General features: G+C 34.8%; 3 protein-coding genes across 6 annotated transcripts; 2 read left to right on the top strand and 1 right to left on the bottom strand.

Moving 5' to 3' along the window:
- Positions 1–3,093: 3,093 nt before the first annotated feature.
- Positions 3,094–5,958, top strand: LOC107929922 (protein FATTY ACID EXPORT 2, chloroplastic). Its single transcript, XM_016861460.2, has 3 exons — positions 3,094–3,662; positions 4,758–4,892; positions 5,551–5,958. The coding sequence occupies exons 1-3, from the start codon at positions 3,242–3,244 to the stop codon at positions 5,688–5,690; spliced, it is 696 nt and encodes a 231-aa protein (XP_016716949.2). The 5' UTR covers positions 3,094–3,241; the 3' UTR covers positions 5,691–5,958.
- Positions 5,959–6,556: 598 nt separating this feature from the next.
- Positions 6,557–9,066, bottom strand: LOC107929923 (protein TIFY 3). Its single transcript, XM_016861461.2, has 5 exons — positions 8,785–9,066; positions 7,649–7,760; positions 7,353–7,557; positions 7,184–7,241; positions 6,557–7,092 (listed from the first exon to the last, which is right to left on the bottom strand). Exons 1-5 carry the CDS (start codon positions 8,931–8,933, stop codon positions 6,930–6,932), a joined length of 687 nt encoding a protein of 228 aa, XP_016716950.2. The 5' UTR covers positions 8,934–9,066; the 3' UTR covers positions 6,557–6,929.
- Positions 9,067–10,435: 1,369 nt separating this feature from the next.
- LOC107943952 (brefeldin A-inhibited guanine nucleotide-exchange protein 5) lies at positions 10,436–23,333 on the top strand. Of its 4 annotated transcripts, none has more exons than XM_041097015.1 (34): positions 10,436–10,834; positions 10,979–11,141; positions 11,990–12,068; positions 12,398–12,653; positions 12,881–13,002; positions 13,084–13,142; positions 13,235–13,292; positions 13,367–13,451; positions 13,549–13,746; positions 13,897–13,955; positions 14,056–14,125; positions 14,207–14,275; positions 14,647–14,769; positions 14,850–14,903; positions 15,019–15,107; positions 15,257–15,353; positions 15,456–15,554; positions 15,684–15,881; positions 16,015–16,125; positions 16,196–16,380; positions 16,900–17,523; positions 17,760–18,177; positions 18,787–19,026; positions 19,203–19,326; positions 19,407–19,555; positions 19,915–20,271; positions 20,466–20,632; positions 20,731–20,975; positions 21,263–21,429; positions 21,699–21,815; positions 21,897–22,033; positions 22,140–22,425; positions 22,564–22,659; positions 22,976–23,333. In XM_041097015.1, exons 2-34 carry the CDS (start codon positions 11,039–11,041, stop codon positions 23,036–23,038), a joined length of 5,304 nt encoding a protein of 1,767 aa, XP_040952949.1. In that variant the 5' UTR covers positions 10,436–10,834; positions 10,979–11,038; the 3' UTR covers positions 23,039–23,333. The 4 variants fall into 4 exon arrangements, with proteins under 4 accessions (XP_040952949.1, XP_040952947.1, XP_040952946.1 ...); XM_041097013.1 differs by having other exon boundaries at positions 10,609–10,834; positions 10,982–11,141; XM_041097012.1 differs by having other exon boundaries at positions 10,628–10,849.
- Positions 23,334–23,467: the final 134 nt, after the last annotated feature.

The raw sequence follows: 23,467 nt of genomic DNA, 5'->3' as shown, positions 1-23,467 counted from the left end.
TGTTAGTTTCGTCATCGGCTTAGATAATTTGGTTGTTCGAGTTTTTGAATTTTGGGCTCGAACAAATCGAAAACTGACTTTACATTCTATTATTTTTTAATAATTTAAAATATAAAAATATTTAGAGTATATATAATAAATATATTAGTTTTTTAATTATTTAAAATTTAAGTTTATTTACTGAATTCGATCGATTTTATCAAAAAGAGTCTGTGTTTAAATCACTGGGTAAACCAGTGATCAAATGTCATCTTATATGGAAATGATATTTAATAAAAATCCTTTCCTTGGCCTTAAAAGGCTCAATCAAGTAACTTTCAATAAATCTATTTTAAGCTACTAGAATTTTTAGTCGAGTTAATAAATTTAATTTTAATATTTTGAATTAATCAAGTTGTTAAGTAGAATTTAATTAAATGAATTTGTTTGAGTCGAATTAAAAAATATATTAAAAGATCAAATTAAAATATTATTATTAATATGATTACATAAATTTGAGACATATCTTTTAAAACAAAATAAGACAAAAAGAAAGGAGATAATTAATATCATAATCTTGATTTAGTAATTTTAAATTTTTTTTATAAGTATTTTGATTTTTAAAATATTATTATGAACTTTATGCAATTTGTTTTGGGTGGCCCAATTTATTTATTTTTTAAATTCATTTATTAAAATTTTACTAAGCGTGGAAAAAAAAATTGATAAAGGAAAAAGAACACATATCTATAATATGCAAAACATGCTGCTTCATTAAAAACCTTACCAGAAAAAATTAGTGGGATAAAACCTCGGTTAAGGGAAAACGAGTAATCGTGTATTTACTCCTCCTCATGATAATATCATGTAATATCTCAAATTTTATGTATTGAATTCCAATAATAATCATAACAAACATTGATCATAATACTTCTATAAAAATGCATACATATATTTTGGATCATTTTATAATCTTCTTTTAATTATTATTCACTGAGTCGAATTTACCACATATGTTCAAATCAATTTAATTCATATAAGTATTTACTAAAACGTATTGAACAATTTCTCGAGAATTACTATATGCTTCTAGCATTCTAAATCCTTCAATGTCAAATCTTTCATAAATTATCACGTTAATAAAATATCTAAAGGTTATTGCATGCACCACAAGAGAATATTTTTTCATAACCATTGTGAGGACTTAGCGAAAAACTTTATTTTTCTTATTTCATTTTCGCAAAACTAATCATTGTACCCTCACTAGCTTTATACATTTAGATATTTGGACTACTAATTCAATAAATTTATGAATTTAATTTTAATTGAATTACATATTTCTATTTTGACCAATTTATTCCATATATATATTTCTTGACAAATTTATTCAATATTTTAATTTTCTTTTATTAACTTACTAATAAAATTGCACAAAACTGTTGTCGATAACTTTTCATTATTGTGGTTTCATATTTCTCATATTGACATAACTAATTGATATCTCTTTATTTTCATCATTTTCATCTTCAATCTCAAGTACCTAAATATCTTCCTGAGTTTTAATAATCAAATAAGTATTGGGTCTCTTAAGAGCATCTGGCTCTACTAAAGGTGATCATGGGTGGGCCGGACCATAACAAAATTTTAGGCCCATTTTATAGGCGTTCGACTCAACCCAAAAAATGAGTCTAAAATTTTACCCAAGCTTGACCCGAATAAAAAAATTAAAACTTGAGCCCACCCCAGCCGTAGTAAATTTTTTTATATGAAAATAAATTTTAACAATATAATACATCAAATACACTAAAAATATTAAAATAAGTCTTTCTTAACAAATTGAAAATATATTAAAAAGATTTTTATACTTAGCACTAAGATAGGTGCAACTTGAAGCAAATGCTTCTAAAATAGTAGCATTATAATATTGAAATAATAGCAAAACAGTGGAAAAACAACAATACTTTTTTTTTTTGCAAAATTGGTTCAGGTAAACCCGGGCCAAAAAAAGCTTACTCAACGCTCATTTTTGCCCAAGTCCAATTTTCGAACCTATATTTTTTTCCAAACCCTTCCACTTTTTAGGCGGGCCTTCAAGTTGAGTCAGGTGGCTCAACTCATGATCATGTCTAGTCTCTATTATATGACCATCTAAATTTATTATTATATTTTACAAAAATTTTCATCTTTGGAACCAATTCTTCCATGCTTCAGAAATGCATTACTTTTATTTATTATAATAGATTGTCCTACTAGGACTTTAACACATCAGGTAGCATATAAAACTTGGTTATTCCTATAAGGTTAGTAAATACATTTGGCAGTTAATTTACAATAAAATGAATTATCTTTTAAACTTCTTATTCAAATTATTTTCTATAAGGATCTAGATAATGATAATTTACCTAAATAATTATCTCATCTAGCTATTATTTCTCTCCCCCGGTGTTGAAAAAACTATCAAATTAAAGTACAAATCATGTCATATTTGTATCTCCAGTCCTTTAAAAAATCTAATAATACAAAAAGATTCATTTAATAGCTCATTATTTAATTCAACCATAACCAAACATGACATTAACTCATAATATATCTTGGAATCTTTTTCATAGTATTGAAATTGTAAGAGCACATTTGAAGCACAAAAATTTGAAAAAAATTTATTTAATAAAGTCTCATTAGTAATATTCTCCCACATAATTTTAATTAAGAATTTATTATAAATATTGTAGAGTTATGCTAACTCATAATTTTAAAGTCTTTCAATAGTGATGTTTACAATGACCCTCCAAAGTCTATATTTATAGACATAAGAAATATAAATAAAATAAAACTCTACTTCTAAAGACTATTAGAATTTTAAAGTAAATCAAATTTATCTTAATTTTGACGGAGATTCACTTAATAATAAAATGTTCATAACATTATAAAAATAGTTATAAAATTAAAAAAAATAGCAACAACCCAAAATAATTAAAATGTTTATAGTATATTCCATCAAATTTCTTTTACTTGATTTAACAACACAAAATTCTTGGATTATTTTGCCATGGTGACAGGCTATTACGAGCCCCTTTGCTTTAAAATTGTGTAGGCCCGAACTTCTCAACCCGGCCTGGTTCAGGCCCTTTGGGTTCCAATTTCATAGACCCATTTTCATGTGTCTACAATGGCTGCCACCAGATCACTCTTCTAGAAAGTCCAAGAATGGGAAAAAAGGAAATTGGAAAGGTAAAGGGTCAAAGAAGCAAACGCAAAACAAACAATGGCTGATTTGTTTATAGGCGTTTCACAGTCGTCTCTTCTTCATCTTCAACCAAAGCTTGCAAGTTTTCAAAGGCTTACCGGTGGCCCAAGATTTGCCGTAGCTAGCAACCGTCAGCTTCATTTCAGACGGTTGACTGTAACTGGGGTCGTATCTTCTGATTCCAAAGCACCCACGACTGTTACCAGCACTGTGGGTTCTGAAAAAGGAGGAATAGACATCGAAGTAGACACAGGAAACGGCGGAGGAGATAAATTTGACGACAGAAGCGGCGGCGGAGGAGACGGTGGGGATAACAGCGGCGGCGGAGGCGATAGTGAGAGTAAAGGAGAAGGGGAGTTTTCGGACGACGGTGGTAAGAAAAAGATGGCTTTGTCTATGTCTCAGAAGTTGACCCTTGGATATGCTGCACTTGTTGGAGGTAAAAATTCTTCACCTTTTCTTTTGCCTTATGCTTTCAGTTCTTGGTTCTTAGTGCTGATATTTGATTGGATTTTTCAGGGTAATTTAGGCAGAAATTTGGATTGGAGTCCAGTCAAGGGAATAGGACATCACCTTGACTGCTGTATTAGGAGCTATGGCTGTGTCCTAGTGCTGTTTTATATATGTCCAGTCAGGGTAATTTAGGAGTTCAATGGGAATTTTTTTTAAAAAAAATTGGGGGACTAATTAAAATTTTTAAATTTTTTGTGAGATTAATGAGAATTTTCAAAATTTGAGAGGCCTAATTAAAATTTTCTAAAAATTTGAAATGAAAATTTCCGAAAATTAGGGTCCCCAGGCCTCCATAACGGTCCGACTTAGTGTATGTTTGTGTGTGTGTGTGTATAACTCTTGTTTAGTGAACTGGACCGTGTAAGAATCCTTATTGTGTGTTTCCTAGTCCTCATCCAGTGTTCTACCGTTGCCATTGCCAATTCACCAAAGGGTAGTTACTGGTGGTTGAAGCCAGTCATAAGGTTTGTATGTTGGCTTGGTTTGGTTTTGCAATGAAAGGTGACACCTACTATCGATTCAAGGTGACCGTGGGGTCTGACATTGTTGTCTGGGGTTGACCCTTTTGTTTTCTTTTGTTGCTTTGTTGTTCTTGCAATGTAAAGTACCCGGTCTTGTCTAGGGCTCTAAGCATTAGAACCCTAGTATTGCTTCAATGCAAGGCACAAAAATGTGCTAGCCTAAGTGAAGTAAAGCGCAATTTGTATATGTGTGGGTTTTGCTGTGTCTATGGACTATACATATATATAGCATAAGATATATATATAATAAACATTAAAGTCTGTATCTATATCTACAAAGCATGTAATTTTTATTGGTCAATATACATGATTTCCTTAGAGTTCAAGTGCTAAAGTGCAGGCATGCCTAGGTGCTCACCTTGACAACACTGATTGAAACTCTGATATCCTTTTGTATATCAGTCTTTGATAATTTGCTGTGGACTTTAGAATTGTAATGTGCAGATATTTCTTTTTCGATGAGGGGTATTTCTTATTTTTGTTAATGTGTATATGTATAGTGGGTGGTGTTATGGGCTATGTGAAGAGTCGCAGCCAGAAATCACTTGCGGCAGGAGGATTGTCAGCTGCAGTGCTCTATTATGTTTATACTCAGCTTCCCACAAATCCAGTTTTTGCCTCATCCGTTGGGCTTGGTAAGTCACTCTCTTTTTATTTTCCCTGCTATTGGCATTTTTGTGTTGGGTGTTTATGTTGCTAAAGTTGATTAGTTTACATTTGAAATAATGAGGTTAGAAGAGATGAGGGTAAGATTGATTTTTGCTTTTGTGGAAAGGAAAGGGGAGAGAGTTCGGGTTTATTGGGAGAAGAAAGAAAGGGAGATACCTTCAAAGTTCAAGTTTACACATCAAGTGATGATTTTAGAAGAGATATGGTCTGCCAATTAGTGTTGAACTTGCTATAAATGTTGAATTCCAATTAGCCCTTTTGTTATTCTGTAGAGTGCCGATAAGAATAAATTTTCGGTTTGGGAAAGGAAAACGGGAGAGAGAGTGAGAGGAAGGGTTGGTATTCGGTTTTATTGGGGGTAAGAAACAGAAAGAGACATGCCTCTGAAGTTCTTTTCGCAATGCATTCTAAGGTAGTAGTTAACTGAAAGTACCAACTACTACCTTGAGATAGCAGCTCAAATTCTAAAGGTGCTTCTAGTTGTTGACTTCGATAACCTTTTAAGTTTTCATTTGAATGTTAATTACCATAAATAGAGTTTAGCGTTTTATCTTCTCGTTTCATTTTTTGTTTTAGCTCCATAAATTTTAACCCTATTTCGCATTAATGATATCTGATTTGAAGGTATATCTGCTGCACTTTTGGGAGTGATGGGTTCCCGTTTCAAGAGGTCGGGAAAAGTCTTTCCCGCTGGGGTTGTATCACTCGTATCACTTGTGATGACAGGGGGCTACCTGCATGGCATCATGCGGAGTATGCACTAGTGAAATGCAGTGGTGATGGCAATGTTAATTGAATTACGAGCTTGTTATGTTTAGAGAACTTGGTGTTTAGGTATACAGCTATATTTAATGCTTTGCCATGTCAAACTTTTTAATTGTGAACCTTTTTAGACTATCGGCATCGAGTGATGTGTTTGGACAGAAGGTTACTTTTGTATCCAAATGCCTTTTCCTCTTTGTTTATGTGATGCGAATTATTGAGGATGAGGTTAGCCAATAAGAAATATTGTATGCGTTTTCGGTTTTGAAATTTTGAGACTTGGGAAAATCATGCTTAATATTATCTAAAGGTATTCCGGATCATTTCAACTGAAAAGTTAGTATTACAAGAATGCCTCATTTAGAAGAAGTTAGAACCCTTTAATCTTTGGTCATAGAATGCGACCTTGATCAGTCATAAAATCTCATTTTTTTCGTTATATCAGGAAATTAGGAAGCAAGAGGAGTATATCAGACTTGTTTGAAACTTTATGTACGATGTATGCTACTTTTCGAAACGTTTCTGGTTGTTTTAGTATAGGGAACGTAATTGCGTCGAGAAGGGGACAGAATCAAAGCATCGTGTCTATAAATAGGTATAACTGTTGAGTTTTATGACGGAGGGTTTGATGAAGTAAGCCGCGGTTTATCATTAACCATCTGGCATGTTTCTGTCTGTACCGTACCTTGACGCCAAAGAATGATAATAAAATGCATGCAAATTACCACTAAGCTATGTTACCGAAGTATTGGTTTTCAACATTTGTGACCAACACAGAGATGCAACTTTCGAAGATTTTCGTAACACATGAAAAAATTTAGAAAATATTAACCATAGTTGTATCGGGATACTCGCATTCGAGTTTGAGTAATTTAAAACCACCAAGCATCCATAGAAAAGAAATGTAATGTACAAAGTTGGAACACGTTACACACAAATTAGCAGTCTTTGCATACCCATAGAACAGAGAGAATCATACATACATGGCAAATGTTATTTGTCAGGCAGATCAGAGAGAGGGTGTCCAGGTTTAGGAAACATCAAAACTGCTGCCCAAGAAGGCAATAGGGAAACAAGTGGACAGATCCTACCATGAGACCTGTTTAATTGTACACTTGCTATCCACACCTAACTCCAGTGGCAGATCAGATGTATTCCTCTGCACTTTGTAACTTACAATAACAGAGCTAGATTCAGTTTTTATCAAATATATATATATAAGGAATCCTATATGCTTAGCTTTACGCAACATGAGCTGGAGCTTTTGGTTGGATATCTTCTTGACGAATGGGTGATGCCTTGAAGCAGCCAGACTCTGGTGAAGTTGTGGCACTCACGTCAGCTTTGGCGCCATCAACCATTTTTGGTGTTGATGGACCAGGATATGGGTTCTTGTTCACCAGCCTACAAAAGGGAACAGACACATAACTACACTTGCCATAGCTTAGGGGTATAAAGTAAACAGTAAAATGATGGAGTACGATCGGAGGAGTACCTGTCCCGCCGCTTCTCAAGAAAACGCTGAAGTGAGTGTCTCCTTGCAATTGGTAGTTCTGATCCAATTGATATTCACATAATCATGATGCCACATTATTAGCTTACATGCACCAAAAATGAAAATCATAGAATATTTTGCATTTGAACCTCGTAATTATTTGAATTACCAGCTTGCAGTTTGCTAAAAGATGTCCTGGGGAAAGGATACAACTGTGCCTGTGGCGAAGCCAAAGCAGTTGCAGTACTTTGAAGTGAAGGACACCTTGTAAGAGCAGGTGAAATGGTGGCATAATCGGTTGCAGCATTCTTCATGTCAACAGAGCCAACATCAGCAGCAGCCACAGCAGCAGCAATAAGCATAATTTCTTGAATCTGACAGACATGGATCGATGGTTAACTTTGGAATAAAAATCTCATCCTACCAAAACATAGTAACATTCTAAAATGTTAAGTAAAGGCCAACCTTTTCAGCGGAAATTGCATCAAATACAGAAACTTTTCCGCCATAGAAGATGGTGAGTTGGGATTGAGCAAGGCTTGTGGTATTTACTCCAGATGCCAGAATCGGTAGGGAACTAGTACAACAGCAGAATAAAATCTTACAACATTATAGAAGTGTGCAGAAATATGACTAATGTGCCCTTTTGCTTCACTCATGAATGAGAAAGATCTACTGGGCACAATTTACTTTAGGGGTAAAGTCTACATGCGATGCAATAGAGAAAAAAATAACAATTTTTGCTTCAAAGAATGATATGCGAACAGGAGGTTTAGGCTATCATGATACGGCCCTGTCCTGCGGGACCTTGAGGGCTAGTCACATATGAAGGTAGCAAAACCTTGAGGGACCTGTGGGTGCCCAAAAAGGATTATACTATCGCAACACACCTGATGCCCTGCAAGTTGGGTCAGGTCAAGACGGTGACACTTGAATACTTTACAATTTTTCGCTATAACAAAATGGTTTTAAATGAAAAAAAAGAAAAGAAAAGAAGAGGAAACACAACATAGAACAAGCATGTGCACTTCCTAATATATATTTTTCTTATGGAATCTATAACTTCAATACAATCGAATACCATATGCTCAACTGAGTCAGTCACCGATAAGTATAAATTTCAATATGACATATGAACATCTTCTAGGTTTCATCAAAAGGGAATACACACACACACACACATATAGAGAGAGAGAGAATTGGAAGCCCTCTAAAGTAAGTAACCATGCGAACCTAAAATATAACCAAACAAACCCTTTTTTTTTGTTTTTTTTAAATACTACCATAAAAAGAAATCAGGTCGCCGTTTTTTATACAATGGGAATTCAAAGCTTCCAAGTGATTAACACTAACTAAATCCAGCCCAAACCATTTAACATCAATAAAAAAAACTACTAGTAGTACATTTTAAAACCATGTTCAATTTGTCCTCTACAGATGAGATTAGGGTAATGAATTAAGCACTAAATTTCACTATGTATCAAGACTTCCATTTTAAAACATCAAATCGAGTATAATTAAACAGCTATATATCAAGACCCAGATCCGGAAAGAAACATTTGTCTCCTTTTTTTTACGGAATGAATACAATTAAAGCTTACCAGTTATGGGATATTTTCTGGGAAAGAAAATCAGGGGTTTCAATGGTACCCAATTTTCCTGCATCGTTATCGCCGACAATATCTCCATTAGTCTCTTTAACGACGACGTTAGGCTTGACTTCCTCGCGTGATTCAGCTTCTTCTTCCATGGAAACCAGACTTTTGACCTTTCTTTTCGTTGATAAATTTTAAATTTTTTTTCACTCTTGCTATAGGCAGACCAAAATTTGGTTTTAAAGATATATGGAAATGAAATCAATTAAAAAAAAGGTACATTATTTGTTTGGAATTTTAAAAGAATAAAATATATTAATAAAAAAGTACGTGAAAGTGAAAGCACGTGAACCAATCCAAGGGTCGTGGTTGTTTTGATGATTGGAACGTGTCAATCATTCAGGACCCTGGACTCTTTTTTTACCCTGGATTGATGGTCGAATTTATAAGGTTACGGTTTAATTAAATAATTTATTATAAATTTATAAAAATAAAAATATTAAAAATTACCTCAATTTATTCCATTGTTAATTCAATCTATTTGTACTAATTCACAATTCAGTTAGTCTAAAGCTTTTTTCCGTATCGATATTTTAATTAATTCTCAATCTAATGGATCGATTTGGTCCGATTTAGATTATCATGCCAAAAACTCACACAATGAGTTATAATTACAAGGGTGACTGTTTATAGTTTGTATAATATTTTCTATTAGAATATTAAGTCTTTAAATTTTGTGTCAATCTTATTATTAGTTTTAATCTTTTTATTATTGATTTGTGTTTTAGACATGGTTTGATAAACTAATGGTGTCTTTGTTTTGATAATCTAAAATATTAGTACTCTGTAAAATTTTGATATGGTATTAGAATAACAATTGTTACACTCGAAAATATCAAGAGGGGTGAATTGATATTTTAAAATTCTTTATAAAATTTTCTAAAGAATGAGTAAACAAATGAAAAACTTGAACCTTTCGATTTATAATTATTCTACCCCAATTACCTACATTCACTTTAATATACCTTAACTAAAGAATTCCCAATTGATTATATTTGAATCGATACATTTCAAGGAGAATATATAACATTTATAATTTGTATTTTTTTCATGATGCTAAGGTAAAACCTTTCCCAAATTTTTATGGCTTAACTAGATTCTATCTAGGGGCAAGTCTAAGGGGGATGGTAAGGCCCATGCCTCCCCTAATATGAAAAATTTTCTATTCTGTCTATTTAAAATTTTTAAATTTTAAATTAATTAAGATAAAATTATATATTGATTCCTCTAAAAATGATAAAATTTTGATTTAATCATTTAAAAATATGTATTTTTACTATCGTAAAAATTACAATTTAATTTTGACCCCTGCAAAAAATTTTTAATTTTGCCCTTGAAGTTATCTAAAAAATCTCAAATAGCTTTTACAATACAAAGAAAAGAAGTAACCAATAAAGAAAAGAAGTTATCTAAAAAATCTAAAAAATCTTAAGTGCTCTCTTTCTCTCTCTCTCAAATAATTGAAATGAAAATAATAAAAAAAAAGTTTAACAACAATCAACTAAGAGATATATACAAGAGAAAATGAAAAAATAAAAAAAAATTGATTTTTTTTTTTAACTTCGCAACAATATTGTGAGTATAACGAGTATATTGTAAGGTGTAATATAAAAAATAAGTTAAATATTTAAGTTGAGAATAATCAAAACCTTATTTAATACTAAAGATGTTAAAAACAAAATCTAGCTTAATGAAAATGAAAAAGTAAGAAAAGTTTAGGTCAAATCTTGAATAAAACAAAAATTAATCCAAAGATTCTCCAAATCATCTGCTCGTTATTAGTTCTGTTTTGGACGCCAAAACCGAGCATCGTCTGGGCTCATCACAACTAAAAGCCCAGTAATCGCTCATATTCGTAAAAGAATATCATCATCAATTCAATTTTCAACAGATCTCATCTGATCTGCTCTGCTCTGCTCTTTTGTATCCAGATCTTCAATATCTTTTCTTTTTCTAATTTCTTCTCCAAATTTAGTCCCTCTTAGAACAAAGCGCGGTAACATTCATTTTTGTATGTTGTTTATATTATTTCTGCTATCATACACTCGTAGATCCTAACTATCTTCTTCAACGATCTGCTTCAATTTTTTTAAAAATCATTGCTTAATTCCTTCATTTCGGCATTGTTTTTTTTATTTAGTAGGGTGAGAGAGAAGGGACCTCCGGAATTATCGTGTTCGAAGCACCGGCTTAGATCGAAATGGCGGCTGGTGGATTTGTGAGCCGGGCTTTCGAGTCGATGCTCAAGGAATGTGCCGGAAAGAAGTATCCCGATCTTCAAAAGGCTATTCAAGCTTATTTAGGTTAGATCTACACTTAATTTATTTGAACTTTATTTTGTCGATCTTCGTTCTTTTATTGTTTCTTTTGAAATTCTTTTGGTCATCTTTTATCCGTAATTGTGCTTGGAATTATGCTTTCTTTGTTTTTAATCTGTTTTCATTTTAGTGTTTCTTCTTCTTCTTCTTCTATTTAACTTTGTGAGAGTTAAAGAAGTTCTAATTTCGGATTATGCTCTATTGAGTTTCCTACTGCATCAGCCGTTGTTTAGTTATTTGAGTTTTGCATTTAATATTCACCTGCATTCTACTGTAGTATTACTTGTGGTTCAGTCAGAATGGTGTTTAGGGATATGAAGTGTAGGAGTTGTAGCGCTTTCTGGAATTAGGTTAATAAACTTTACTCTCTATGGAGTAAATGATGCCTATTTTATTTTAGTATTTGCATTTACAATTTTAATCAGAAAATGGGAGAGATTTGTTTCATGGATGGATTTTAGAAGGGATGTTGTAAGTGATTGTTTTTAGTCAAAAGGGAAAGTGCAAAAGAATAATGCCAAGATAACTTGATAATGGTTACTGTTCTATTTCTTGTTATAATGGCTTGTTATAGGAGCTGGTCTTTTCTTCTTTCCATCAGAAAATTAGAGTATGTCATTAAGAGGAAAAAAAAGAGGATGGCAGAGTAAAGATTTCGGCGCTTCACTTCTTACTGTGCACTGTTTTCCATGGATTAAGTAGATGACGTATTCACCTGTTTTCTTCAATATGTGAACTTATCTCTTCCTGTAATTTCTTATTTAATTTGCTGCTGATTGGTCATAGCTTTCATCTATTTACTTTTTCATTATATTTCTTTTTCATTTCTTCAGATAGTCCTAAGCAAACAAATCAGCACTCCTCATCCAGTGAGCAAAATCAAGCAGCAGAGCCTTCTGCTGGAGATGGAAGGTTTATTCCTGTTTACAATCTTACAATCTGATTTTTTTAAAAAAAAAAAATTGGTTCCAACTTGATTCATTTCCAGTTTCTTACCCAAGATATAAACCCTATGGAATAGCCTTTTTATGTATAGTTCTTTAGTCTATTACTTTACACTGTTGTTTGCTCTCCAAAGAGTTAACAACTGAAGTTTTCGCCCACCACTATAACCTTTTTCAGATTCAGCCTAGGTGGCGTTGTAAAAAATTATATGAAAATGATATTACTTGCAGTAATGTGATCGTGGCTGAAGTTATAACAATTATTGATGACCTCTATTTTCTATTTTTGTCTTGTAGTTCTGGTGAAACTGAAACTGTAGCCGGACAAACTGGAACAGAACCTGATGGATCAAGCTCAGTTCCACAAAGTGCTGGGGATACTGAACATGTCAGTAAGCCAACTGGTGTGAGTGGAACAACTATCATAACTGCCTTAGCAAATGCTGGATACACCTTGGAAGGGGCTGAGGTGGAGCTTGTTCTAAATCCTCTTCGACTTGCATTTGAGTCAAAGAACTTAAAAATCCTTGAACCTGCTTTGGATTGTCTTCATGTATGTAGTTATTTTCTCTCTTGATCTATTATTTTTAAATGTTTATTTTCTACTTCTTGTCTATGGTTTTTTATTCTTATATAACTCAAAGGGAATTCCACATCCATCTGAATACCTGTTATATATTCTTAAGAGCTCCTTATTTTTGTTCTTTGATTTTGGGATATAATGCCTTTGTTTTTTATATAGTTGATTACTTATGGTCTGTTTTAATTTCATAAGCACAGAAACTAATTGCCTACGATCATCTGGAGGGAGATCCTGGTTTGGATGGTGGTAAAAATGTACCTCTGTTTACTGACATTCTGAATATGGTTTGCAGTTGTGTTGATAATTCTTCTCCTGACAGGTATGTGGTCTTGTGTATGTTAACCTTAGTTTTAGCATATGGCACTGGTTAAGTATTTTAATTCTAGAAATCAATTTGCAGTACAATTCTGCAAGTGTTGAAGGTACTTCTTACTGCTGTAGCATCCGCAAAGTTCCGAGGTAAATAGTGCAGGACCTAGTGGGATTCTCATCTATTTTGTTGTATACCATCTGAATTGAGTCTTGCTGCAATTTGCTTATTAAAATTGCAGTCCATGGGGAACCTTTGCTTGGAGTTATCAGAGTCTGCTACAATATTGCTCTTCACAGGTACTGTTTCTATTTGTTGAAGATAGTGATAGTCCAACTTAATAGTTTTCATAATTTGTGGATTGGATGTGTAGCAAGAGCCCGGTAAACCAAGCGACATCAAAGGCAATGTTGACACAGATGATTAGCATCATCTTTAGGAGAATGGAGGCTGATCCAGTATGGAATTTATAATTCTAACCTTTTAACTGTTTTTTCTTCCTTTTTATATCAGGAAGAAAATCGATAGTCTTAATATCTTTTACATGGAATTCAGGTCTCTACTTCATCTAATTCTTCTGATCTTACCAAAGCTGCTTCCGTGGAGAATTCTACTTCAAAAGCTGAAGAAGCTTCCTCAAATGACCAAAATGACGATGAAATGACTCTAGGGGATGCACTTAATCAGGCCAAGGATACCACACTTGCATCTGTTGAGGAACTTCAAAACCTTGCTGGTGGGGCTGATATTAAGGTGCATCCTCTTCTTTGCTATTAGTTGTTTTGATTAATTTGGTTTTCAGAACTCAGTTTTTATATCATTCCGTGGGTGTTTGCATTGGTGAAGTTTATTTTTATTGTATTTTATTTGTGGTTCTTACAACGGTACCTGCATGTTTTATAGGGCTTAGAGGCTGCTCTTGACAAAGTTGTGCATGTTGAAGATGGTAAAAAGATCACAAGGTATGGACTAAAATATTTTGCCTAAATTTTCTGTCTTGATTTTCTTTCCTTCCTTTGTATATTGTTGCTTCTTTTCATGATTCTTGAAACTCTTCTTTAGAGGGATTGACCTTGAGAGCATGAGTATTGGTAAACGTGATGCACTACTAGTGTTCCGCACCCTTTGCAAGGTTGGTTCTTTTATCACTAATTATTCTTGCCATTTTGAAGTCTCTGCTTGCATTCCCTTCATGAAATGTTTTATCTTGCAGATGGGTATGAAGGAAGATACTGATGAGGTCACAACCAAGACACGCATTCTCTCTCTTGAACTTCTGCAGGTTAGTTTTATGACTTTATTTTAAGCTTTGTAAGAACGCTGGTTTGTTGTCTTTTCATAAAAGAATACAGTGTTTGCCCAACTAAATGGGGTCATATTTACAAATGCTTTTTTTTTTTAATTCTCTGTTAATATGATATTTTTGCTATTTTCTTTCTCTGGGGAAAAGGCATCTATGTAGCATCTTTGTATTTGAATTTGAATAGATAGAAAGCCTTTGACATTGTAGAGTAGACTTTCATTTGTATCTCTAAAAGAATCTTATCAGCACAAACAACGTTTTAAAATGCCAAAATTTGTTTACTTTCTAAAGGTAATAAAGGAGTGATTGCTTATGTAATTCATCATGTTTGCTGGCCTATGTTATTTCAGGGTTTGTTGGAAGGGGTTAGCCATTCATTTACAAAGAACTTTCATTTCATTGATTCAGTGAAAGCATATCTCTCATATGCTTTGTTGAGGGCTTCAGTTTCGCAGTCCCCTGTCATTTTTCAGGTTATCTTGCATTTATGTACTCTATTTGTGGGAAGAATCTGCTACGAGAATTTGTCTGACTGTTTATTTCTTTGTGGCAGTATGCTACTGGGATATTTGCTGTGCTTTTGTTGCGATTCCGAGAGTGTCTTAAAGTATGATTACTATTTTGACAGATTGTTAAATCTAGTTCTTTCGAACATCGCATTAGTGCTGTGATATACACCAGTTTTGCTTGATGCCTGAGTATCTTTTTCTTATCTCTTGCAGGGTGAAATTGGTGTTTTTTTCCCCTTGATTGTTTTGCGATCATTGGATGGTTCAGACTTCCCCATTAACCAAAAAACAAGTGTTCTTCGGTACAGTGCCCTTCCTAATTGATTGGATGTTGCAATTGCTGGTGCTAATTGATTTTAGTTAAATTGTGTTGTTCATTGTTCAGCTTTCACCATGAGCAATGTAATTTGCTATTTCTTTATATAATCTAATCTCTAATTATATTTTCTAGGATGCTTGAGAAAGTTTGCAAAGATCCCCAGATGCTTGTTGATGTTTATGTGAATTACGACTGTGATCTTGAGGCACCGAACTTATTTGAACGCTTGGTATGAACTCAGTCACCATTTACCTGTCATTTGTTTATATGTTTATATATTGTTCTTGGCCTTTTCATGTTTATATATTGTTCTTGCCTTATGACCCTCTAGGTCACAACTCTGTCTAAAATAGCTCAAGGGGCACAAAGTGCAGACCCAAATTCTGTTGTTGCCAACCAGACTACATCAATTAAGGGTTCTGCGCTCCAGGTAGGTTAATCTATTAACAAGCTCCACTAAATTAGCTTGCCAAGCATTAAGACCGTTACTCGTTTGTATTTCTATGCTTCCATGTCCACCAAAGTTGTTTGATAAAGCTGTACTTCCTAAACTCTTCAGTGCCTTGTCAATTTACTAAAATCACTGGTTGACTGGGAGAAATCTCGAAGACAATCAGAAAGGAAGAGGGGAGGTAGTAGGTCTCCCGAAGAAGATTCGGCTGGAGAATCTGTTGAGTTAAAAAGCAGGGAAGATGTTACCAGTAACTTTGAGAAGGCAAAAGCTCATAAATCTACCATGGAAGCTGCCATCTCTGAGGTAATTGATTGGGTTTTTTGCTCAAGGTTTTGAGACCGGAAGTTTTCTGCAATGCAAATATGTGGCAATTCAACAATCCTCAATTTCTTGGATTGTAATTAGGTTCTAAAAGATGGTTTTAATTACATGGCAGTTCAACAGGCAACCAGTGAAGGGTATTGGGTATCTGATATCAAATAAATTAGTGGAAAATAATCCTGCCGCAGTTGCCCAATTTCTAAGAAATACTCTCAGTCTGGACAAGGTAGAGTCTTTATAAATTCGACTTTTGCTTAATTCTTGTAGAAGCGGTCTAATTCTTAGCATTCTTACAGGCAATGATCGGTGATTATTTGGGTCAACATGAGGAGTTTCCCCTTGCTGTCATGCATGCTTACGTAGATTCGATGACATTTTCAGGGATGAAATTTCATACTGCAATACGAGAATTTCTTAAAGGATTTCGTCTTCCTGGGGAGGCTCAAAAGATAGATCGCATTATGGAAAAGTTTGCAGAAAGGTATAGGGGTATCTATGCTGTGTGCATGATACAGTCATTTTTATAAATCGTGAACATATGCATGACTTAATTTAATTATTGAAACAGACTTAAGTGTTCTTTAGTTTACTGATGGTTCTTTAGCCATTCCAGGTAGGTTATTGTCATTGGAGATATATCTTATTGTCTTGAGAACATTTCCCTAATATATCTTGGGCAGCCTTCTATCTTCCTTCTGTTGTTTGTTTTATTAGCCTAGATTAAAAGTCAGTACAACTTCTGTCCTCAAATCTCAATTTCTGCTACATCATGCCAAACCTTTTCTTTAAACACGTTTGAGATTCATTCCATAGCGAGGCTTGTAGGAAATTTAATTAAGAGTTGCATGCCTTTGTTGTATAATAATTTATTTTCTATGAACCATTTTACTATATATTTGTTGATTTTTTTAATACAATTCTTGGTGTCCACTTATTATGTAGACTACGTGCTTCTCTGCAGGATCTGTGGTGCTTAGTTGTCTCATTTTGCGTTTGGCAGGTATTGTGCTGATAATCCTGGTCTTTTCAAGAATGCAGACACTGCATATGTTCTTGCATATGCAGTTATAATGCTGAACACTGATGCCCATAACCCAATGGTCTGGCCGAAAATGTCAAAGTCAGATTTTATACGCATGAATGCAACAAATGATCCAGAAGAGTCTGCCCCTACTGAGCTTCTGGAAGAGATCTATGATTCTATTGTTAAGGACGAGATAAAAATGAAAGATGATGCAACTGGAATTGGGAAAGGTGTCAGGCAAAAGCCAGAGGGTGAAGAGAGAGGCCGCCTTGTTAGTATTCTTAATCTGGCTCTACCTAAACAAAAATCAGCAGTTGATGCTAAGTCTGAAAGTGAAGCAATAATTAAGCAGACACAGGCTATCATCCGAAACCAAGGAGCAAAAAGAGTTTTTTACACTGCACAAGAGATTGAACTTGTTAAACCCATGGTTGAAGCTGTAGGATGGTCATTGCTGGCTACCTTCTCTGTTACAATGGAGGAAGGTGAAAATAGGCCGAGGGTTGCTCTTTGTATGGAAGGATTTAAAGCTGGGATACATATCACATATGTCCTTGGAATGGATACAATGCGCTATGCCTTTTTAACATCTCTAGTCAGGTAAAGCTATCTTTTTCTACTTGGAAAAGTTCCTTTCCTCCACCCTTCCCATTTGTAAACGTTGCATTTGTTCTACTTTGCCATTGTATTTATTCTGTTGTTCTTACCTTGTCTCATGTTGGGCAGCCCCTACATCAATCACTATTATAATTGTTTAATTGAGCAATTCACGTCATTGTAATGCCTCAGGCAGTAGTTTAGCTGTAATGCTTAGTCTGTGAATTTTTGGATGTTAGGTTTACTTTCTTGCATGCCCCAAAGGATATGCGTAGTAAAAATGTGGAAGCATTGCGGACTCTATTGGGTTTATGTGACTCAGAACCAGATTCTCTTCAAGACACGTGGAATGCTGTTCTTGAATGTGTTTCTCGGCTTGAATTTATAACGACAACTCCTGTCATTGCTGCAAGTGTCATGCATGGATCAAATCAGATCTCCAGGGATGCTGTTGTGCAGTCACTGAAAGAGTTGGCTGGGAAACCTGCTGAACAGGTTTTTACAAATAGTGAAAAATTGCCTAGTGATTCTGTTGTGGAGTTCTTCACTGCTCTCTGTGGTGTATCAGCAGAAGAACTGAGACAAATCCCAGCCCGTGTTTTCAGCTTGCAGAAGCTTGTCGAGATCAGTTATTACAATATTGCTCGTATACGCATGGTATTTCCTTGACTGACTTCCAACACTCCCTTGTTCGTGTTTCCAATTACTTATCCAAGATTTTATGGCTAGTCTTATTCTGAACCTTATTGTGTAGATTAGGATATGCATTACTTCAACAGGCATATTGAAATATTGAGAACATGTAGGAATACCAGAGAGTACTCCTTAAAATGCTCTGACCATCTTTGAATTTCACCCAACTTTTTAGCTCAAAGCTTTTCGTTCCTTCTTGAAGTCCTGTTCTTTTAGGGAAAAGAAGTTCATAAAGTACATGATATATCTGTACCATGTTCTCTTGGTAAAACTGCAGAGAATATTCTGAAAGAAGTTTAAATAATGCAATTGAATCAACTTTACATGTAAAGTTACTCTAATTTACAAGAATAGGGCATTTTATATTACACTTTCTTTCTTTTAGCACATATGAGCACTTTTATAGGATAATTTTATTCAGATGTGTAATTTCCAGACATGAGCTGTTACTTTGACATAGTGAGATCTAATTATGGTTTATAAATTGATTTATATATCGAAAATTATTCAGTAATTTCCTCCCACAGTACATGTATTCTTATATTCTAAAAGTATTAATGATATGTCTATCAGGTCTGGGCTAGAATATGGACTGTCCTTGCAGATCATTTCATTTCTGCTGGCAGCCATGCAGATGAGAAAATTGCTATGTATGCTATAGATTCTTTGAGGCAGCTTGGTATGAAGTATTTGGAGCGTGCTGAATTGACCAATTTTACTTTTCAAAATGATATTCTTAAACCTTTTGTCATCCTCATGCGGAATAGTCGAAGTGGAACCATAAGGAGCCTTATTGTTGACTGCATTGTGCAGGTATGTCTGCTTGCTCAGATTTCTTGAACATCTAACTCTCCTGCTGGTTGTTGTTTTTCCCTCTATCATATATTTTGTAGTTAATACATTTTTAATTTTAAGCCTTTGCTGTCAGTTTTTTCTTATTCCCGTGGGCATCCTGTGTGACACTCAGACTTACCATGATGTTATTGCAGATGATAAAATCAAAGGTTGGAAGCATAAAATCTGGATGGAGAAGTGTTTTCATGATTTTCACTGCTGCCGCTGATGATGATATGGAATCAATTGTTGAAAGTGCATTTGAGAATGTGGAACAGGGTAAGAAACTGCCTTTTTCCTTTTTCCTGACTGATTCTTGTTTTCATTGTCCAATTAATTTAACAGCAGGTTCTTTGCAGTTGTACTGGAACACTTTGATCAAGTTGTTGGAGACTGTTTTATGGACTGTGTCAACTGTCTTATTAGGTTCGCCAACAATAAAACTTCCCACCGTATAAGTTTGAAGGCTGTGGCCCTTCTCCGTATATGTGAAGACCGTCTAGCAGAGGTTTGGTTTCCATACTTAAGCTTGATTTGTTAGTTGGGCATGTTGTTCTACCCTCTCGATCTCTTCCTCTGTAGGAGTAAAATAGTCACAGTATGGTCTAAAACTAGCAATGATCACCAACCCTTCTACCAAGAGGACTTTGTTCATTGTCTTTCTTATGATAAGATGCTGTAATTTTTTATTAAACTTCGAACATTTATATGTACTCTTTTTCTCTTATCAGGGAAAAGCAAAGTTTATATTAGCTGTTTCATCTCATTGATTATTTCTAACATGTTTGTGAATTTGCTTAAGTTCTGCATTCTTTTCTTTCTAAAGGATGTTTTGTGTAAGTATTTCCATTTGTGTTTCAATTACAGGGACGTATACCTGGTGGAGCTCTTAAACCAATTAGTGTTGATGCTGACTCAGCATTTGACGTAACCGAGCATTATTGGTTCCCAATGCTTGCTGGGTTGTCTGATCTGACATCAGATTCAAGACCAGAGGTTAGGAGTTGTGCACTTGAAGTTTTGTTTGATTTGCTGAATGAAAGAGGTAGCAAGTTCTCAACATCATTTTGGGAGGGCATTTTCCATCGTGTCTTGTTTCCCATGTTTGATCATGTGAGACATGCTGGAAAGGAGAGCTTAATTTCCTCCGGAGATGAGTTGTTTCGTGAAAGCAGCATTCATTCACTTCAGTTGCTGTGCAACCTTTTCAACACTTTTTACAAGGTATATGAGTTTAGTTGTCCTCTTAACAATATTATTCACACGACATATAAAATGCGGGTGGTGGGGTTTAGACTCTGTCTGGAAACCATACATCATCTAAATTTCCTGTGGTCCATATAATCTTGTGATTGGACCATGCTTCCTGACAATTACTGGTTGCTTGAACTTTCTTGTCTATTTTGTTTCTCTTACAGGAGGTATGCTTTATGCTACCCCCACTCTTGAGTTTGCTGCTGGACTGTGCTAAAAAGTCAGATCAGACGGTTGTTTCAATTTCTCTTGGGGCGTTGGTCCATCTCATAGAGGTTGGAGGACACCAGTTCAGTGAGAGTGACTGGGACATGTTGTTGAAGAGCATAAGGTATGCATGCCTTAAGATTTGAGAATACGCAATTTTTTGACGATTTGAATTTTTATTTGCAAGTCATATGTATTTTGTTACTTTATTCTTATCACCAGAGATGCATCATACACAACACAACCGCTTGAGCTACTTAATGCATTGGGACTAGAGAATCCAATGAACCCCTCTATTTTAAGAGATTTAAAGGTTCATACAGATGTTTATCAATTTAGTTCTACGGATAATGGGAACATTTCACCACTTGCATCCCTGAGTAGCAGCACAAGGAATACTAATGCATCTGTTTCACAAGATCACAATCAAGATTCTGCATTACAGCCTATTCCAGATGGATCTGAAGGTTAGCTGTTGAGAATCTTTCCCCTTAAAATTTCGACAGCACAGAATTTGCATCTTCATCAGTTAATATATTTAACATATCAGAATTAGTTGTACGTTGCAGATTTGTCTGCCTAGCTATGTACAAAGTTTAAATACCCTCTGATCATATGCTGATGTCGAGTTTTCCTTAATACTAGAAGCGAAGGGCTGACCTATGTACTACTGCTCATACCACCCAATCTGGACATTTGAATTTGTCCATTGACAAACCAAACCTGATAAATATATACATTGTCATTCCTGTAGGTGTTCCCTCACCGTCAGGTAGAGCTCAGAAGTCTGCTGAAGCTGGGAGTCTCCAACGAAGTCAAACTATAGGTCAAAGAATCATAGATAACATATTTCTTAGAGGTTTTACCTCAAAACCAAAGAGTCCTACATCAGAGACTCCAGTTCCATCTTCACCTCTCAAGGTAAGCATGTCTCCATGTCTCCACTGCTTATTTATTGTACTTAATACTCAAAAAAAAAAAGAAAAGGAGACTTCCTTATTGCACGCAATTGTTATTATTATGCAAATATTTGCTTATAAGTATTAAGAAGCTAGTTTTTGTCATTTCAATCTTGCTGATGTTTCTATTTAAGGCTAAAATGTAAAAAGTATGGATGTAAAGCATTAGTGAAACTATATGCATTCTCCCTTTTTCACTTACCCCTCTTTTTTTATCCGACGGTTCTCTAGCTTCCCGAGTCTCTGGAGCCTGATGCCAGAGATGAGGAGGAAAGTCCACTGATGGAAACAGTTAGGGGCAAGTGCATCACTCAGTTATTACTTCTTGGTGCTGTTGATAGCATTCAGGTTTGTGTCTTTGGACTTTGGGAATTGGGACGTATGATTTTATAATTCTTTTACCAATTAAATTGTGGTCAAAATTGGCAGAAAAAATACTGGGATAATTTGAAAGCAACTCAGAAGATTGCCATAATGGACATTTTGTTATCCTTACTAGAGTTTGCTGCTTCATATAATTCGTATTCTAACCTCAGAACACGTATGCACCATACTCCTGCAGAAAGGTAAGAAAATCAGTGTTTTCTCATTTCATCTTTCAGTAATCATCTTGCCTATAAATCTTCTTACCTGCAGAACGTGTAGGCTTCTAATAACTTCTTACCTTGGCAGGCCCCCTCTAAATCTTCTCCGTCAAGAGTTAGCAGGAACTTCCATTTATCTGGATGTCTTGCAAAAAGTCACATCAGGATTTAATGACAATAATAGACAAAACCTAGAATCTAATGGTTCTCAGGACACTGAAGATACGAAACTGGAAGGAATAGCAGAAGAGAGGCTGATTTCTTTCTGTGAACAGGTACTAAGGGATGCCACTGATCTCCAGTCTACAATAGGGGAAACTACCAATGTGGATATGCATCGAGTTTTGGAATTGCGGTCTCCAATCATCATTAAGGTACTATATCAGAAATAAAGGAATTGAACTATTTTAGTGCTTTGAAGTGAATATCTCCTCATCGTTATTGTTTCAGGGCTCACGTTACATAATATATTTTCTGTGATCATATGATCTGTGTTGGTTTTACTCTTGCAGGTGCTTAGAGGCATGTGCTTCATGAACAATAAGATTTTCAGGAAACACCTCAGAGAATTTTATCCTTTGCTTACAAAACTTGTCTGTTGTGACCAGGTAAATCTCCCTTTTTCTTTGCCTGTACCATATAATCTCCTAATAGATTTCTAGTCATACGTCCGTATGCGATATAAGAATCGTATTAAGTTTCGAAATGGTTTCCCATTTAGATTTCTTTGTTCCCATCACCATGGCCACTGCAGACTAGGCACAATTTTTACACTCCTTAACCACCAGTTTCCCGCATATGGTTTGGTCTCCACTTATTTGCAATTAAGCATGAAAAAGAATACAATCAGTCCTGAAGTCGAACTAATCTTTTTTTTGTTTGTTTTTGAGTTTGTCGTAACCGATTGCATTTTTATTTATTCAGTTGGGTGTTCGTGGAGCACTGGGTGATCTTTTCAGGATACAATTGAAAGCTCTCCTACCATGAGTTATGATGTCTATTTTTGAGCTGTTTTTGGAGGATTGGGGTTTCGGCATTGTTGCAAAATTCCATCGGATCATGGCCATGTTGTATTATTGTTTACCGAGCGAGAAAAAAGAAATTAGAGGTTTAAAATTGACATTCTATTTTTTTCCCTTGCAATCGCTTGTTATTTTACGGGTAGCATAGAATTTGAATATATTGAGGTAAAGGTTGTTTCAGTGATTACTTACATTTATACCTGAGTTACAACTAGCGAAATTTTCTGTGTTATAGAATGAATATATTTGAATTTCACTTATCTGATTGATTCTGTGTTCCTTTTTATTAGCTATTACGAACGTTAAAAAACGGTTCGTTCGTATTGTCGGTGAAAACGGTTCGGTTTGGATCGATTTTGGAAAAAAATTACTGTTCTACTAAGTTTTTTTGTTT

The sequence above is a fragment of the Gossypium hirsutum genome, chromosome D07, assembly GCF_007990345.1.
Source record: "Gossypium hirsutum isolate 1008001.06 chromosome D07, Gossypium_hirsutum_v2.1, whole genome shotgun sequence".
NCBI lineage: Eukaryota > Viridiplantae > Streptophyta > Magnoliopsida > Malvales > Malvaceae > Gossypium > Gossypium hirsutum.
The sequence above is the reverse complement of the archived record's forward strand: the minus strand, read 5'-3'. Positions and strand labels throughout refer to the sequence as shown.